Source organism: Parasteatoda tepidariorum, chromosome 10 (assembly GCF_982258835.1).
Source record: "Parasteatoda tepidariorum strain Cologne lab strain chromosome 10, Ptep-v5.0, whole genome shotgun sequence".
Taxonomy (NCBI): Eukaryota; Metazoa; Arthropoda; class Arachnida; order Araneae; family Theridiidae; genus Parasteatoda; species Parasteatoda tepidariorum.
The window spans coordinates 4,900,866-4,921,230 of record NC_141764.1 but is presented as its reverse complement, the minus strand read 5'-3'; the positions used below and the strand labels follow the sequence as shown (position 1 = coordinate 4,921,230).

The window sequence follows — 20,365 nt, the reverse complement described above, 5'->3', positions numbered from 1 at the left end:
CTAAGCACCTTACATTACTGTGACATCTTTTTGCCATGTGACCAGATTTGAGGTAAACAAGACAGCATCTCTTTTGTATAACTCGTGATTTTCTGTCCTCATAACTCATTTCTGCTATTTTCTGACAGTCTTGACTTGGATGTGATCGGTCACAGAAAATACAATTGTTTTTTCCTACTGAGGTGTTGACGATCAGTGTAGTAGCAGTAGGTTCATCTCTTTGGATCGATTTGTGGTAATCTTTTCGTTTCTCGCCACTTTCCTTATCTCTACCAAACCCTTCACGAGCTAAACTGATCATTTCTTCAGATTCGACCTCATGTCTCAAAAAGCACATTAGTTTTTCGAGGGATCTCTGACTGGTAACGCCATCAGTATTTTCAGAAATTCTACTCCGTTCCCAGGCTCGCATAACATTTTCAGGTTAGCAAGACTCTACAAGAGGCTCTAGAGAATCAGCAAATTTCTCTTTCGTACGTCCCAAACTTTCCAAAGCTCTTAATTTTGTTTCCAGCATATCGTAGAGGGTTGCTAAATCAGGAGTATTCTTTCCGGCAGTAGCATTTTTCATAACAAGTGAAAGGAGATCTCGAACGTATATTTGTACTAAAAGATCTTCTCGGCCAAACCTTAATTTCAATTGTTTAATGGCTTTCGGATAATTCTCTGCTGTTATTGGGAAACTGGAAACTAATCTTGCTGCCCTGGATTCGGGTACCATAGATTGGTATAAATATTGGAACTTGTCGATCGCAGATAAATCTTCGGATTCATGAATTTTTGAAAATATACTCCGGAATGTTAGATATTCTTTAGGATCACCAGAGAATGTCTTCAATTCAAATTTCGGTAGTTTTAGTTTCACGGCATTATCCTCTAAAGAACTTTTGGCGATGGAACCGGAGTCCTTATTTAAAAAATTTGCGACTTTTGCGTCTAGTTCAAGATAATTATCTCTGTAATTTTCCGCTGCTTCAAAATCAGTTTCGTATTCAGCAACGGTTTCAGGTTTTTCTAAAAGTACTGAGGATATTTCATTTTGAATTTCATTCAAACGAGAAAATTTATTTTGCAATTGTGACCTTAGTGCCTGCAACTGATTAATATCCTTGGCAACAGTTTCCGATGTCGCCAAATATTGCGCCAACTTATTCGACGTGGTCGTAAAAGTTGTTCTTAATGACTTTCTTTTCACTTTAAGAGCATCCATATTATTAATGTAAATAATATTTAGTCAGTTTATTTACTAAATTCACTTAATAAACCCTCAGTTTCTACTTATTCTAAATCTCGAGTTAATTTTCTTTCTTAAACTTAATTCAGATCAAACATATAAACTGTACATAAAAGAAGACTTCGTAAAAAAAGATATAACAGAAGCAGCCAAAATTCAAAATTATTCGTACCTATTTAATCCTTGACAAAGTAATATCTTGTTCGTAATTTTGCCGTCTTCTATTTTACATCGAAATGCAGAGTACAATGTCCTGTCGCGGACGCCACTTTATTATGACTCAAGATTCTTTTGCTTCTAATTACTTTATTTTACAATACAACACTCAGAATAATAGGACTATTTACAATATATTATTTATACAATATACATTATTATGTATTATACAATATGCAATTTATACAATATTATACAATATACATAAACTTACATCATAAAGATGAAAATCGTATCGAATTCTCTTAAACGCAACGTATCGTAAGTTCTTTAACGTAATATTATAAACATAAATAGAACATAAAAAATAATTGCCAGTTTCACAAACGCAAAAGATAATGTTAATACAAAATAAAATAAAGAAAACATGACGGAATTGACAAACTTAATGTGAGTGGCAACAGCATTCAATACAAACACTTAAACGTTTTTTAGACGTTTAGGAAGCTCCCAGTAGAAAAATATCAGCTCAACAGCAGCCTTTTAAAGCATTCTCACTTCAATTAATTAATTAATTCCTAATTGAGTTTAAATTAAATATTGTCATGTTTTTAGTGCATGAATCTGAATTGAACAACCTGATAATGCTCACTCTGGTTATTGTTATCTGGTTGCTCACTATGTGCTCTTGCGCTCCGAATCCAATCAATTAAAAATGAAAACTGTTGCCAGCGCGAGAAAAGAAATATCATCGGTTTTATTGATACATACATACATACATACATACATACATACATACATACATACATACATACGTACGTATTAGCGTTAAATATAATATAGATATTACTGATACTTACTGTATCGAGTAATTTTTTTATTGATTGTATATCTCAAGGAAGTTTTAACTGTAAATTACAATGTACAGTCCGCAAAAAAAAAAAGATATCACCCTGAATTACTTTTGTTCTAATGATCGGATTTTCACGATCTAAGTGTCAATCTTAATGGTTCCCGGGGGTGACCTCAAATATGCTAATTAATTAGTGCTAACTATTAATTAAGTTACGAAATCAGACACAAAAACGTAGTTTCTCTGAATAAACATGTATTTTTTTTTACATATTTGGAATCCTGACCCTTAAAATAGGGGGGGTAGACAAAATTTCGAAAAAAATGGGTTGTAAATTAGGTCGCAATAGGGATTTATATATCTGGCGATGGTTTAAAAATATGCCAAATTACCTCGCCATAGAAGGGGAAATAATTTATAACAACCATAAAGAAACTGAATGAATGACAAGATGGGAAAAGATAGTGCTTCTCGTTGCTAAGCAACCAAAAGAATTTTTCACGTTGCTTTCTGGGCTTTTTTTTTTTTTTAAAAAAATTTCCTTTAAAAAGGAAATTTAAATAAATTAATAAATTATTTTTGATTCTCCAAGATTATAGAATCTTTGAATTTTTATCTGACATTATTTATTTTTGTAAAGCTGTTTTAATGTAATTTGTATGACAGTTTTGAATTAAAACCAAATTTTCATAAGTTATCATAAATTTATGAAGAGTTGTAGGGTTAAATGCTTTTGCCCCGCACTTCGAGTTTCTTAGGAAAGGAAAAAAAAGTGATCAAGCAAAGGTGGACCTGAAAAAAGATAGCTATTCTGATGCATAATCGCAAAATTTTATAGAAATCACGGTATTTATTTTCGATAAAATTGTAAAACTTAATAAATGTTATAAGGCATTTTAAAAGCTTTTTGATATATATATATATATATATATATATATATATATATATATATATATATATATATATATATATATATATATATATATATATATATATATATATATATATATATATATATATATATATATATATATATATATATATATATATATATATATAACGTCGTTGCCGAGTGGAAGGATTAAAACAGGTCATAGGTCGGGAAGGAGGGTACAAAATTTATTTATTAACTAGGAGGCTCCGCCCCCTGCTCGCTAACGCTCGCCAACCCCCGAGAATTGCTACGCAATCCTATGTGGTTCACGCCGTGAACCATGGCTCGCTGCGCTCGCTCGCCAATGAACGCATTGTTCTAGCACAAAGACATAGTATATTATCATGAAAGACATAGTATTTTATCATCAAAGACATAGTATTGCACTTATGTAGAAGAATTCTATCAATGTTCTTATTGGCTTTTAAAAAAGTTTATTAGCTATTTAGATTGTACATGGTGAAAAAATCAAAACATTAGCTAAATGAGAAACATATTAGCAAAATAAATTATCAAATATTGCAGTTACTCACCTAAATTCAACTAAATGTGTATAATAAATTAGTTAATGCTAGAAATTTTGAAAGTTTTAGAAAAAAAATTTATTATTTGAAAATATAAACTTTAAACCCTAACTTTTCCTTGTGAGATAATAACCCTCAAAAAGTCTTTCATTTTCAAGAACACAAAAATTTGTTTTATCGCCAAATGAAATATTTTTTGGTGATCAGCATTATTGAAATCAATTTCTATATTAATTAACATTTGTGATAAAGCAACATTTAGAACAAAATAAAGCATAACAGTTTAGAACAAAATAAGGATGTTTTACATACAATAAATTAAAATGAATGGCTGTTAGCATTACCCGAGAAATACCAAGTGGAGGTCGCCATGCTGCATTTCTAATCGGGGAGTTTTGATTTTGGCAGATATTATACTCTTCGACATCTATTGTAACATCTTGAACAGTTATTATTGCACTTGATCTCTGCAATCTACGTCTTCCATAACATTCCTCAACACTTTCTTGGGCTCTTCGAATACGTTTTCTTTCATTACGTTTAAAAGCCCTAGCAGCTTCACTAATATTCTGCATTTTAAGGCGTGAAAATTCAATGCATAAATAAACGCGAAGTATAAAGAAATTCAATGCATTTAGTACAAACACTTAGACGTTTAGGTAGCTCCCAGTAGAAAAATATCAATTCAACAGCGGCCTTTTAAAGCATTCTCACTTCAATTAATTAATTAATTCCTAATTGAGTTTAAATTAAATATTTTCATGTTTTTAGGGCATGAATCTGAATAGAACAACCTGATAATGCTCACTCTGGTTATTGTTTCCGTTTTTAAAAGCGCTATATGTTGAGCCACCTCATGTGACATTTGCCATGTGACATTTTTAGCAGCAAATATTGGTTGATTTTCTAGCGTTGCCATTCGGAGAGTTGTAATGAGGCTTTTTTTTATCGCCGTGTAAGAGTAATATATATATAGATTATTAGACAAGAGCAGTCATGAGAATGAGTGAAAGTCCACATGAAAAGTTGCGCTCTTTGGTTATATGTTAGGGAAAATCTTGCAAAGTAAAATCCGTAAAATGTCTTAATTTAGGGAAAGAGGGAAATCTTAGTAGTTGCTATTGGTTTATGAAATGGATCGAACGTTTCCCACACAAGAGCAAAGGGAAAAATGTCCTGCTCTTAATTAAATGCATACTTGAGCCAAAAATAGATTTAAGAACAGGATGTGGCTTTTAAAAGTGTGAGAAAGTATTTCAAATAGAATAATTAATTAGGAATAAAGTAGGAGTTGCTTTATAGCAAAGAAACTGACATAAAAAGATTAATTGAAGCTTTTTATGTTACATCCCCCCTCGCCAAAAATGCTTAGTTACAAACCAAAAATTTTGAAATTATCTATTTGCAAAATCTTCCCTATGGTAGAAGTACAAATAATATAACCAAATTTGTAATGGTAACAATATATAAAAGTAATATAAATTATAAAACATTTACATATGTTCTCATTGTAAAAAATTTAACACAATCAAAAATCTGTAGTAGCATCATCAGCAAATTTAAAATTATCATTTTCAACAGTTTTTTTGACTTAACAGTTTTTTCAGTTTCAAAAGTCTTTTGTTTAAAAATCACAACACAGCATTTTCACTAGAAGAAGTATTCTTCATAAAAACACTATTTAAGTTAACTCTTCAATCATGATAAAAAAATTTATAAACATTTTTAAAAATGTGTAATTTAAAATGCAAAACGCAAAATACAAAAAACAAGTTTACAGGAAAAATTTAAATCTGAAATTAGATTTGAGTATTGTTTACCTTGTTTGAAAACAAAATAAATAAAAAAAATGACAGTGGTTGTTACTCTGAAGTCCAAGACTTCAGTATTTACTTCATTTCACTTTATTTATTATTTACCTTACATTTTTTGTCACTTTAATAGCTAAATATCCGAAAAATATTTTTTTTTTTTTTTATGTCCAAAATTTGCCTTCTGTAAAATTTTTTCTTTTCCTTTTCTTTTCTTTCTACTTTCTTTATATTTATTTATTTGTACTTTTATTTTCTTTCTTGGTATTTTTATTGCAATTATTAACCCGGATTTCAGGAAATATGTGTACAGACAAATTGCTTTTATAATCAGAAAAGGTGATCAGTCTTCTCAGATTTTACATTACAACCCGTTTAACACAATTTATCACTAATTGAAATCCAAAACAAAGCTTTCAAATTTAATATGGTATTAAGGTAAATCAGTTTTTAATTTTAGACTGATCTAGCTATTTTCCTTATTTTGAATCTGAAGTGCAGGTTAGGTTTATTTGCAAATTACCTTTTTTTTTTTTTTTTTTTTTTCATTTCTATCTTTCTTTTTGGACATAAATATTTTTTTTTTTCAAAATTTTAGTTTGGATATTTTTTAAAGTAATTTTTGTACAGAGATCTTAATTGAAAATTTAATTTGTCACAATTGTTAGGGAATTCAAATATTTTCATTTCTATTTCTAACATGTTTTTGAAGTGAATTTGGTCACTAATACTTTTCAATTTTTGTTTGATCATTTTCCTATCTTTATGTTATTTGTCTATGGAAATGTCTGAGCTAGAACTGAGCTATGAACTATTTACCAACGTTGAACTAAAGCATTAATGTCTGGTTGTACTTCAATTTAAATTCTAACAACAAGTATTTTATTCATTTTTCCAAATTATTTGTGTGAGTTTTAACATTTCTTGATTTAATCTTTGCCACACCGTAATTGCATTCACATATCTAAATTAAATTTCAATAATTACTGCAGTTGCACTACGAAGAGAAAAAAAAAATTTAAATGGCATTTTCATTTAAACCCTAATCACTGTAAAACAAAAATATAATTTCTACTACCCAAAAAAAATCATAGAAACTAAAACACATAAAACAATAAATTTGCAAAATTCTTTCTCGAAACATTTTTTATGCCATCAATTCACTGAAAATAAAAATTTCAAGAAAAAAAAATTTCAACAATAAACACGATTAATATATCAAAAGTAGTTTCACTTTGAAACATCAAATAACGGAAAAAATTAAAATCATAATCATTTAAGAAATTGTTTCATGAGAATGTAAAAAAATTTAACTCAAAGGATACCTGAAAAAGTTCGAATTAGTCCGAGATATTTTGAAAACCACAACAGTGATGGGAATGCGTTGAAATTCCGTAAACACAATTCCAAAACCAAAGACGTGAGCTGCTAGGGAAAAAATTTGTTTCTTCGTTAAGATGAATCGTAAATTAACACCAATAGTGACGGAGAAATTGAAGCTTATTTTTCTTTTGAATGTCGAATATTTAAGTAGACCATCGTGGGTGTGAGAACAATTATTCATCGACGATAAGATCCAGCTCAGCACTAATGAGTGGCAAAATCAACGCTTTCTCCAAGGGATAAGGTTTCAATAAAAACATTTCAATTATCAGGATTTCGATGCAGTTTTTCTTTTTACTCCAAGGAAGGAAATTGAAGCTCAGCTTTCTAGTAGTCTCAGGAACGTAGACAAAATATGCAGCATAGACATCAGAGTTGTAGAAGAATTTGACTGCTTATTTATCAGCTGTTCATTTGAATAAATGATTCGAAATTATTCCATATTTTTGATGTACCCTCTTCCGAATTTGATTTATTTAATTTCAAATGAGATATTTAATATCTTTAATGTACCGTACGAACTGTACCCCTTCCCGACCGTTCAATCCTGGCGACTTATAACGTCGTTGCCGAGTGGAAAGATTAAAACAGGTCATAGGTCGGGAAGGAGGGTACAAAATTTATTTATTAATTATTAGACAAGAGCAGTCATGAGAATGAGTGAAAGTCCACATGAAAAGTTGCGCTCTTTGGTTATATGTTAGGGAAAATCTTGCAAAGTAAAATCCGTAAAATGTCTTAATTTAGGGAAAGAGGGAAATCTTAGTAGTTGCTATTGGTTTATGAAATGGATCGAACGTTTCCCACACAAGAGCAAAGGGAAAAATGTCCTGCTCTTAATTAAATGCATACTTGAGCCAAAAATAGATTTAAGAACAGGATGTGGCTTTTAAAAGTGTGAGAAAGTATTTCAAATAGAATAATTAATTAGGAATAAAGTAGGAGTTGCTTTATAGCAAAGAAACTGACATAAAAAGATTAATTGAAGCTTTTTATGTTACATATATATATATAAACTGCTGTTTGTAGAAAATGCAACACCATGAAAGAATCATCAGAATCAAATGAAATTTAATGCAGAAACGACTTGTACTGATACAAATAAATGATGAAATTTTCAAAACAAAAGAAACAAATTAAGCGTCCGAAATCAGTATTTGGTGCAGCCACCACGCGCTGCAATAAGTGCTGCTATACGATGTGGCATGGAGTCAAACAGATGTTGAATATCTGCTTGAGGAAGAGAATTCCATATCGCTTGTATGCGCAACCAAAGTTCGTCTTTGGAAACTGCAGGACGCGGATCACGAGTGAGACGCCGACCAACCATATCCCACACGTGCTCAATAGGCGACATATCCGGCGAATAAGCAGGCCAAGGAAGAAGTTGCATGCGTTGTGCTGAACAGAAGTCTCTAACAGTCCGCGCAACATGTGGGCGTGCATTATCCTGCTGAAAGATAGCTCCAGGGATGCCTTGAAGGAAGGGAACGACTTCGGGCTGTAGCACTTCACGGACGTATCTGTTGCTATTGAGATTACCCTCAATTCGTATCAAATTGGATCGTCCATGATACGAAATCGCACCCCAGACCATAACTCCGGGTGTTCGACCACTATGTCGTTCAATAATACACTCAGGAAGGCAGCGTTGACCGGCATAACGTCTAACACGAACACGGCCATCATGGGTCCACAAATTGAAGCGTGATTCATCTGAAAAGACAACTTGGTGCCAATCATCTCGCCAGTCTCTGTGCTCAAGAGCCCACTGCCGACGCAGCCGTCGATGATCCGCCGTGAGGGGAATCCTGTATAATGGCACCCTTGCACGCAATCCACGGCGCAGCAGACGACGACGAATTGACGAAGCCGACAATTGTACACCTGTAGCAGTAGACCAATGTGCTGCCAGCTGCCTGGAGGAAGCTGTGCGATCATTCACCGCCATGCGGAGCAGGTGTCGATCATCGCGCTCTGACGTCACCTTCTGTCGTCCAGTGCCTGTTTTTCGAGTTGTTCGGTGCTCGTCGGTCCACTGCTTCCAAACTCGCATCACTGTGGAACTGTTCCGCTGCATACGAGCTGCTATTGCGCGATAGGAAAATCCTCCTTCTCGAAGGCCGATTATCCTCCCTCGTTCAAACTCCGTAAGTTGCTTGAATTTCTTATTCTTCCGTCGTGGAGGCATACTCAGGTCTCACTAAACGTTTGCCACTAACAAATAATCATAGACTATTTTCAACGTCCCGCTACAGCACTTTATTTATACGCTTTCAGCATCAATTCAGAGGGCGCTGCGCGCGCCACGCACGCGCGATGGCTCTGAAACTTTATTAATTTGCATAATATCCTATAATTGACATTTGCTGCGAATTTCATTTGATTCTGATGATTCCTTCATGGTGTTGCATTTTCTACAAACAGCAGTTTATATAAAACGAAAAATAATAAGTTTTATTTATTGCGCATAAGCTGCAAGTAAATAGAACTCATAAAATAAGTAAATAAGTTCAAAATGTAGAAAAAACTTGGGAAAAATTACGGAACAATAAAAAAGGGGGGAAGAAAAATAATAATAAAAAATAAAACAGCAAGAAACCGGAAAAAAAATTCTAAAAATATCCGGAAAATAAAAGATATAATCTTTTCATCAGCTTACACGATTATATCAGCAAAAAAATAGTACTTTCTATTATTGTATCAATATAGCCAAAGTAAAATATATCAATGCGATAGTTTGAGAAGCACTCAAAAAAATTTTACAAAAAAATTACAAACATAATGGAACACAATAAGTAAAAATATCAAGCGAAATCAGAAAATTAAGTATAAAGAAGAAACAGAATAAAACATGAAACGAAATCTATAAAGCGAGCTGCGAATTCAAATGAACTTATTACATGAACGTGAAATTTTTAAAGAATTATTTAAAATATTTTCGAAAAAGATTGCCACATTACAAAATATGAAACCAAAAGCGGAAATTGAGCTAAAAGCTTAAATAGAGGGGTTTTGTATTAAAGTGCGTTCTTACTGCAGTGTTTTGTGCATTATAATGTGATTATAATGCTTTTTGAATTTATTATTCTGTTTTTATCGGAGAAAATAGTAACTTCGTTAAATCATGAAAATTCTTGGAATTAGACATGAAAAGTTATGAATTTGAAAATCTAAAATGTAACAGATACCCTGTATTAAGGAAAATAAAATATTTCATTTGAAATCTATTTTTTTATTCAACATTATTTCATTTTATGCTTTACAGAATATTAAAACGGTGCGGAGATCAAGGAGGTATGTAAATAGGAAAATATATCAAAATCCATATCTTAAGTTCAGAACCTTTTTTCATGGCACTTGTTAACCAAAATGCTGTAATGATATTGTCAGCATTTCAATTAAAAGAACTAATTCGTTCTGTTTAAAACTATATCACACGACTTTTTTTTCCGAATGTCGCATACCTCCCTTAACTATATCCGTACTTCTTCAACTACGATTAAAATAAAACTTTATTTTAAGGAGCAAGTCAAGAATTTGTACTTCTTAATATTTGCAAATGATATTAAGTAAACTTAGATTGCAGTAAAAAGAGTTGATGTTATTTACACACTCCTTTCGTTAGTTCTTTAAAAAACATAATTAAACGAAAATTAGGTTTATAATACCCTTAATTAAACAAGAGTAACAATTGTTACAGTTTTTACAATAATTTTTCAACTCTGACACTCTTTTCATGAGATAACTTCTTTTGCCAACGATTTTGTCCCTTTTTTTTTTGTTAGTTGAAACCAGCTTACGCATTCTTGTAATTTTTACATTTTATCTTTGAAATTTCAATCTCGAAAGACATGCATGAAGTGACGCCTAGTCCAAAGAATCTAAGTTAAATAGTTGTAAGGCCGATTATTACGAAAACAATTAACTACTCTGGTTCAATGAAACAATTACAGTAAAACTTGGGTAAGTTCACCACTTCATGTGCATTGTTTTAGTGGCCAACGTAGACAAGTGGTCAACTTATAGAAGGGGTGGGACATCGTTTACTTTTTCGTTTCCTACATGTTGCTATACATTAAAATTTTTTTTTTTACTTGACTTAAAAATTTGATTTAGCAAATAGCCAAATGAATATCTCAAGAAATGTGTTTAAACCTAAACGAACTTCAATTTGTTACACAGAAATAATTTTAATATTTAACTAACTTTTAAAAAAAAATTATTTTGTTAGTTATGCATGTGAAGTGTTTAATAAAAATAATTTCTTAAAATATCAGAACACGAAAACATTGAAAACTTTAACAAAACAAAATTATTTTAACACTTTAAAATTTATTCTGTTATTACTACGCATACAAGCCTATTTGCTCACTATTGCAACTGGAAGAGCAACTTTTCAACTAACACACCTGTTTTCAATGAATGAATGAAAGAAATGGTCAAAAGCTGACTCCCTACAGTTTCCCCAGATGGTCAATTCACAAAAAGGTTTAGATTAGCTTTTTACACTATTTCACCAAACAAGTGAAATATGTATTAACATACATTGCGAAATGACAGAAAATTTTCTGAATTTTTTTTTTTCTGGTCAATTTATGAGGGTTTTAGAATAGAATTTCATAATACTCCTAGACAAAATTAACTTATTTCAGTGGTCAGCATACAAGATAGACAGGTGGTCAAGTTACAAAGGTTTTGCTTCTTTATTATGTAGGAAAATTTCCGTTCTTGATAATTGAGGTCAACTTATTCAGGTGTAAAACTTACAAGTGTGGTCAACTTGGCAGGTTTCACTGTATAAATAAATCATTAATATTCTTGTTTTTTTATTACGAAATATTAGGAGAAATTTGTATACATAATTTCTTCAAAACGTGTGTTAAAACTATGATTATAAGTTATTTAAGAAGAAAAAAGTCAAATGGAGTAAAAGAACAATTTTTGAGATGATGATTCTAAAAATAGCACATTTTTCAAATCTTTTTGCAATTTTTTATTTTAGTAGTTGTTTAACAAAACAAGGCATATCGAACATTTTCCTGATATAGCAATATTTTTTTGAACTGTGCAAAAGTTGAGAAATTATACAAACAACTTTTAAAGAAAATATTTTCAACTTTTTAAGACAAAAGGGTAACTTAAAAGGGTTAGCGCACAAGATTAACTTTGAATGTTGAATTAAAATTGCATGCCCATAGTTTTTTGTTCATTTAAAAAACAAAACAATCTGTTAAATTTTTCCCCTGCGCGCACATACGCATTTACTTTTCATTACTCGAATAAATAAGAAGTAATTAAAAAAATAAAATTAATAATTTATCTTCATTTTTCGTAAACAATAGTATTTTTAGTAAATAGTCAGCTGTTCTGCTTCGAATGATATTGAGTGTGATCAGTAGAATATTTTTAATTTCTTAACAAGATTTAATTCTCAGATAGCTGGCAATAATTTTAAGTTTTCTTTCAATAAGAACTTAGCAATAATTTAAAAAGTAATTTTATTTTAAAGAAAAACATAAATTAAAGTACTTAAACAATTGATTAGTATATTATTGGAAAAAAATATACATAATAGAATTTAAAAAAAAATTGCATTAAAATTCAATAAAAAAGTTAGAAAAATAATTCTGCGAAACACGCATAGACAGGTAATTTACAAATTTATTTTAAGATTAAGGCGATATATAAGATGTAAAGAAGTTTTAAAAAACTCTACTCTAAACTCAGCTGCACGACAGCCCATGGAGGGCCAAGGCCTACTATGCCCATCTCAGTTTTCTGGACCTAGGGCTCTGGGGTGCAAGAGCAGATGTTCCGGTCAGGTGGTCAGCCGAACGCGGAACCCCCAGTGTTTAGTTCCCAATCATGCTTGGTACTTATTTATCGACCCACTGAAGGGATGAAAGGCTGAGTCAGCCTTGCCCGGCCCGAGGAACGACAGGGCGAAGCGCTACCGCTCAGCCACCGGGGGAAGTTTTAAGATGATTAAAAATGTTGACTACGCATTCGTATTAATAATTATAAAATATATATTCAAGAAATTGATAAATATATTATTCCAAATCTATGCATACGTGTGTATATTATTGAAATTGTATCAGTTATTGAAAAAGAAAATCAAAAATTAAAAAATAATCACATTAAGTAAGCACAATCTGGTGCATAATCATATTCTATCAGAAGCACGCCTTTATAAAACTAGACACATTCGTTGAATAAAGTGTTTTTTATTCAAAATGTTTTATTCATAATTTCTTTACTAAATTACAAATACATTATTAAATGACTAAAAAGAAACATCGTATTTTATAGTTTGAAAGAAATAAAAATAAAAAGATTAGCAAACGATTATTAGCGAAAAAAATATGAATGAAATTTTACACTACGCGCGCGAAGTCAAGTTCCTCGCAAGTTTATCACATTTTAATATTAATCGCCCCATTTAATCATTTTTTTATTGTCGCCAAATTATTTTTTTTTAAAATAATTAATTTTAATTTTTTTCAGCTTCTAATAAATAAAAACAGTTGAAACTTTAGATTTTTCTATTGAAAAATATGTAGATTATTATGGTATAAAAAAATTCATACCTTATAATTCAAAATTTTTTCATCCTCAATTTAATTAAATAATAAAAAATAATTAATAATTATTAAAAATTATTTTTTTCATGAAATTATCTTTGGGTAAATGAGTTTTATGAGTGGGTGCAATTTTTTTTGAATTGCTTCATTAGTTTTGAAAATATGACTGAAAACGCAAAACGCGAAATTAACATTAAGGGGTACGAACTTTGGATCGCTCTCCTGACCAAACTATGGGGACCACATTTCCCAGATTGCGGCTACCCCCTATATTTTGAAGGTTAGGAATCCAAATATGTAAAAAAAAATACATGTTTATTCAGAGAAAGTACGTTTTTGTGTCAGATTTCGTAACTTAATTAATAGTTAGCACTAATTAATTAGCATATTTGAGGTCACCCCCGGGAACCATTAAGATTGACTTTTAGATCGTGAAAATCCGATCATTAGAACAAAAGTTATTCAAGGTGATATCTTTTTTTTTTTTGCTGACTGTACATTTCTTAAGTTACATACTTTGTCTGTCATATTTTAATGTACATTAAACCCAATATAAAATAAAAGTCTAGATAAAGCACTGGCCTCCTTTCGTCAATATTAACTTCAAAAGCTCGTAATTTTGGTTCAACGCTCTGCTTAATCTGTATTTTAATTTATTTAAGCTTGGTGCAAACAAAGATCCATCTAAGCCTTTATGTTGGTCCATTTTTTACTCTTTTAAACCATAAAATAAACAACAAAGTTTTACTTTATCAGCTCAGAGATATTGGTCATTATAATGCATATCAATTACTGCTTTTTCCTGTTAAACTCAATATAAAGAAAAGGAACATTAGAGTCAACTTATCATATAATGTTAGAGCATTAATTCAAAAAGAACTGAAACTAATACAAAAAAGCAGTATGAAATTTATTTATAAAATGTTGACAGGCTTATGATTTTTTCAATCAGAATAATTCACTTTTTCTTTTCTGCCTCAAGTAATATTTTATACTGTACATGCATGTTGTTTTCGTTTAATAAAAAAATTTTGTTTCATTTTTTGTTGGTTGAAATTTATTGTGGAATCTAGAATGGCTATACTAATGGTCAGTCAGTACGTTAAAAAGTTATAATGATTTTTTTAAAGCAATGAATCCAGTTCTATTGTTTTGAAAAAATTGAAAAGAACGCTGTGCCACCGGTAAAAGACTCCAAACCAGGATAACACCAGCCAAAGAGTATGTTCCTCCTTTTTAAATCGTGTACAGAAAAAAAATCAAAAGTACAATTTTTAGCAGTGAGGAAACCTAATTATTAAAAAACTAGGAGGCTTCGCCCCCTGCTTGCTGGCACTCGCCAACCCTCGGAACTGCTTTAGCAGTTCATTTCGGATTGCTTTGCAATCCGATGCTCGCTTTACTCGCTCATTGGATACGTTCTTAACGTCTAGCTTTTGTATACTTTTTTGAACACTGAAGTTCCGAAAACTTTTCCCTGTAGAAAATTTTGAACCTGTGCATTTCAATATTAATTTGAAATTGCAAACAGTTCACATATTTTTCTTAATCACACTATTCTGAATTTCAGTTGTTGAGAAAAGTAACTGTTGTAAGTTTTGTTTTAAAGTCTTTCCCACAAAAGGGCTAAAGCCATGTGTTGTAAAACAATATGAAATAGTAGTCTGCCACTGAACGCCGGATGTAAAGATAATTTTGTATATTTAATTCTCTGAATGGCGCCACCCTAATATGGAATTTGTAAAATAAATGTATATATTTTTGATTGTTGATGAAGCCCATCATTTTGCGTTTTCATCAGTGTTCAGAAGCAGAACAACTATAAGTTTTTTATTTTATCACAAAAATATAAAATGTATAAAAAACAAAGAAAAGAGTAAGAAAATGAGTTTATTATTTAAGTTAAAGTTGTTTATTTAAAACTTTTTATAGAATTTCTTTAAAAACACAATTGTTAATTTGGGCATTTGGCGATACAACACTTATAGAATTGAAGGATTTCACCCTTGATAGTCCAACATATAATTGACCGTGGCTAAACACTGGTTTAGTTAAATCTAAACACATTTTATCGAAAGTTTGTCCCTGGGCTTTGTTTATAGTCATCTAAAAAGCTAATCTAATTGGAAAATGCTTGCGTTTGAATTTAAACGGCATATTATTATCAGATGGAATTAGTGGAATTCGAGGTATAAGATGAAATTCACTGTTACCATCATCACAATTTTTTTTTGCTACAATGATATTTTTCTCTAATGTAACTACTGTTAATCTTGTACCATTGCAAAGACCTCTAGAAGGAGCTAAGTTTCGAAGTAACATAACTATAGCTCCTGTTTTTAATTTTAATTTGTGAGGAGGCATTCCAGTTGGAGTTAAATTATTTAAAAATTCTTCAGGGTATGATAGTTGGACTTGAGGGTCATCACTGACTATATTATCGGTACTCTCATAAATAACTTTACTTCCTGGTAAGCATGCTAATACACGGTTATTATTTAGTAATGGTGAATCATTGGTTACAGTAAGTATAGCTCTACCTTTTAATTCTGCAGGTGTTATTGTACTAAAATTGATATCTTGAAAAAGCTGTTTTACTGGATCTTGAATTTCAGGATAGCAAATTGGGGGCAATATAATTTGATCTCCACTTGCACCCTCCCCAACTTGTAACAGCCAATTAGCAAATTCTCTTTCAGAAGCCAGAGCACGCATATTTTCAGTTAATTTGAAAACAAAAAATTTAGTCCAAAGCGCGTGTTTTTTAATACAGCTCGCAACTGTCAAAGCTCTGGAACCTCTCTGAATAACCGGAAGAACCTGTCGAAAATCTCCACCCAGCAAAATAATTTTTCCACCAAACGGTTCATCAAGTTTAGTTAAGTCCTTCAGTAGTCTATCAATAGCTAAAAAGGCATGAATGTGCGTCATGGGAGCTTCATCCCACACAATCAATTTAGCATCTACAAATAATTTAGCTTCAGGAGTATTGGGTTTCAGATTACACGTGGAAGTAGAATTTAATGTTAAAGGAATTTTAAAAACTGAGTGGGCAGTTCTGCCTCCGATTAATAATGTAGCTGCAATTCCTGTCGATGCTACTGCGATGACTTCATCTCCTTTTCCTCTAACTGCATGTAAGAGTTGAATATAGAAAACTTTTTCCTGTCCCAGCAGGACCATCAAGAAAAAAACACTTTTGAACATCAGACTGATTTCCGTAAACAGCATTTAGTACTTTGTCAACAACAAATCTCTGTTCAGAATTAAGCTTTTCAATATTTGCATTAGCTTTAGACTGTTCTTCAGCAGTGTCGAAGAATATTGGAAAGAGATTTGTCGGTAAATTGACCGAAGGAAGTTTAACTTTTTGCAAGTTTAAGCCGTAAGACTCAAGCAGTTCATTTAATGCTGCTAGTGCATAAAGTGGCCCAGTTTCCTCCGAATATTTATTTATGAAATCTTCAGAAAGAGCTTCTTTATGTTCAAACCAGAGATCGGGAATATTTTCAACCTCCCCAAAGGCGCAAATCATGGCAAACGAAACTCTAAGGTAGTTTGGCATGTGCATTCTTGCAGCTTCAAAAAGAGTGTCATGCCAGTACTGATCCCCATCAAGCAGCCCAAGTTCTTTACACGCCTCTTGAAACGTTTGGCGGAATTTCCCATTGATAGTTTTTAAACTATTAAAGGAGAGTGCACCTTTCTCTCTTAACAATAACATGCGAAGGTAAAATCTCTCAGAATCTTGTACACCAACTATAGGCATTCTTCCAATGACTTTTTGCCCGCCTCGTTGCCTTTTTTTCCATTTATTTGAAGCTTTATCGAAGACATAATGTTCAGGAATATCCGCATAGTAAAATTCATGCGCTTCAACGTCAACTTGGTTCAATTTAAACCAAGCAGTTAAAGTTGTTTCTTTAATTGAAGCTCGTTCAACTGCTTCATTTTCTTGTCCCTCTATAAAGTATATCGGTTGTTGGTCAGGCAAATGAACTGCTAGTCGAACTACTGTGTGAGATTTATCAGACATGCTAAACTCACTTAGACGGCACATTGCCTCTGGAGCGCTAACATATCGTCCATCTAAAAAATTTAAAACTTCATCATGGTTTATATTGCTATCATTTTTCAGCACGATAGAAGCTGCATCGTGCTCTTTATGTACATATTTATACAAATATTTTACACTTTTTATAGATGCGCAAACTTCAACATTGATATGTGCATTATACTTCTTGATAAGGTAAGGATTATATGGAACAATCCAACGATTATCAATGTGAACTTTGACTGGCTCAGTGGAGCGTCTTTTGTAAACTGGATAGCCATTTTCTTCTGTCTACTCTTTGAAATCTTTAGAAAATTGCTTCGAGCATTTACCATCTCTCATACATGGGGAATTTTGGTTTAAATAACCACAGGGGCCATGGACCCTTGTAACAATTTCAAAAAGACGTTGATTTATATTTACATTAGGTAATTCTGCTCTTACCTATGTCGTCTTTTGAACGAATTTTGAAGGAAGAGTCTAATGTCAGTAAAATATAGCTATGAGGCAAGCCCCGCTTTTGGAATTCAATAACATATATGTAAGAAGTAACAATTCCAAATATATTTCTCTTTATGAGATCATCCAAAAGCTCTGACAGCTTCATCTTGAAAACTCGTACAATAATATCTGGTCTATTCTCGGGTTTTTCCCGACCATTCATGGCATTTAAAATTTCAGGCCAGGCAGGATTACAGGTAAATGTAACAAACAGGTCTGGTCGCCCAAATTTTCTGACCATTGCCATAGCATCTTGATAATTTTGTTGCATAAATCTTGGGCTTCCTTGAAAAGAAGAAGGCAATATGATAAGCTTTCCTACGCGTAAATTGTTATTCAAGGCTTGTGTTGTTAAAGCATCCAAAAGTTCCTGGTAAAATTCTACTCTTAGATCTTTTTGATTTAAGCGGATGTAGTTAGGTCGAGATCCTTCTGTTTTAGCGTAAGCATCTACCCCAAATTGTTGAAATAATTTGCCATTGCTATGCAAAATACTGAAACCACCACGAACTGAAAGCCTATAAGCATAAAACTGTAGTTGAGTTACTCTATTTCTTTTAGCCGAGCGTCTCTCTTGAACATGTTCAATTTCATTTGACCATCCCTGTTCTCCTCTTGGAAAAAGTAGAGGATAAACCATAGGGTCATTGCATTTATTTAAAGGAGAAATATTTATGCAATCCTGCCCAACTGGATAAATGCATATATCTCTATTTGCTGGTGGTTCGCCTTCATCTCCAACAAATATGGTAGCGACTTCAGTTCTGGAGGTAGGTGCATTATAACGCCGTATATCCAAATCTGAATTTTCAGCAAAAACCATTTTTACCTTTACTGCTGGATTAGCCTGCACTAATTTATGCATTTGCAAATATGATTCAGCATACGGATTTAGTAAACGTAGCATTTCATCCAATTTTTTCATCACGGAGGCAAGGCAAGATGGATTGTTAGATAGACGCTTTCTGCTTGCTTCAGAAGAATCAAATATATACAACTGTCCATATCCAGGTTTTTTCTCTTCATCTGAATACAATGGGGAAACTCTGTGGTAGATCTGTCCATGAATACGAAAACAATATGGGCCGTATCCAGGAGGTAATTTTACTTCAGCGCCCATTGATGCAAAAGCCAGTGATGCATTATACTCCCGAATATGCTGTTGAAAGTTCCTAGCTTCAACTGAATTATTGGATAGTAAATCCTTTAAAAGTTCAGGAGGATCAGCCAAATTCGGCAATCGGACTTTCCCATCATGGCAGCATTTTGTATATTTTTTACTGGAGTTTAGTTCACCCCGCCAAAAAAGTGCGTGACAAAAATTGCAAACCTCCGTCATACTACCGCAATCGTGTTTAAAGACAGTGACTTCAGTTTGAGAATTCACCCGATTAGCCATATGATGCTCACTACGTTCTCTTGAGCGCCGAAGCCTATCGGCAGCATTCCTGGCCAATCTCCGTTGATGTTGTTTCATTAGAACGTCGTGCTAGTTCTGTAGCATTTCTAATTGTTCTCCGTTGATATTGCTCTTCTGGAGTTTCATTAGAGCGGCTCTCTCTTCTTCGGAGATTGTTATAAACCGTACGTAGGTTATTAAGATTCATGAAATTTAACTTAAAATAAATATGAAATATTAAAACTGCATTCAACTCATAACTAATAATATAACAAAACGTGGAATAGTAAAGCGCTCAATTCAAAATAAAATAGCAATAGCATAACACTTCTCATTTCTGCCAATGAAAAGGAACTATTTCAGTACTCATAACCAACCAACCGTTTTTTTCTTGGTGACAATCGGAGATTGATAGACATATGATGCTCACTACGTGCTCTTGCGCGCGAAGCCTATCAATTAAAACGTATTAGCGTTTTATATAACATGGATTAGCCATATGATGCTCACTACGTGCTCTTGCGCGCCGAATCCAATCAATTAAAAATGAAAACTATTGCCAGCGCGAGAAAAGAAATATCATCGGTTTTATTGATACATACATACTTACGTATTAGCGTTTTATATAATATAGATTAATTTTAAAGTTTCATTTGACATAATATTATCTGATATGCATGTTAGTTAAAAAATGTAAAACAGTCTAATACATATCATTTTCATGCTGGAATATCCACTAGATTCCTATAGATTATTGGAATATATTTTCACTATATTATACTAGAATGGAGATGTGTAAGATTGAACTACACCTTTTGGTCAATCGGTTTCTATGGGATTACAAAACTGTTAATTCAGGTGATGGAATTGAATTGAATGTAGGATTTAGTGGCGCAAGGTCCAGATGAGGACATGCTGCGCCAAACAAT

General features: G+C 32.3%; 1 protein-coding gene across 1 annotated transcript; it reads right to left on the bottom strand.

The window, feature by feature from the left end:
* Positions 1 to 424: 424 nt before the first annotated feature.
* Positions 425 to 19,514, bottom strand: LOC147802101 (uncharacterized). The gene is made up of 4 exons (XM_087153711.1): positions 17,981 to 19,514; positions 16,678 to 17,571; positions 15,696 to 16,613; positions 425 to 1,014 (listed from the first exon to the last, which is right to left on the bottom strand). The coding sequence occupies exons 1-4, from the start codon at positions 19,512 to 19,514 to the stop codon at positions 425 to 427; spliced, it is 3,936 nt and encodes a 1,311-aa protein (XP_087009837.1).
* Positions 19,515 to 20,365: the final 851 nt, after the last annotated feature.

Bases quoted from the DNA above. Each gene is read 5' to 3' on its own strand.
- LOC147802101 (XM_087153711.1), bottom strand. From the start codon at position 19,514: ATGAAACAACATCAACGGAGATTGGCCAGGAATGCTGCCGATAGGCTT. The intron at 17,572-17,980 runs GTAAGAGCAGAA...TAAATTTTTTAG, and splicing joins TCGTTCAAAAGACGACATAG to ATGGACGATATGTTAGCGCT. The intron at 1,015-15,695 runs GTAACAGTGAAT...CAGTACTTTTAG, and splicing joins AAAAAAAAATTGTGATGATG to AAAAACCTGAAACCGTTGCT.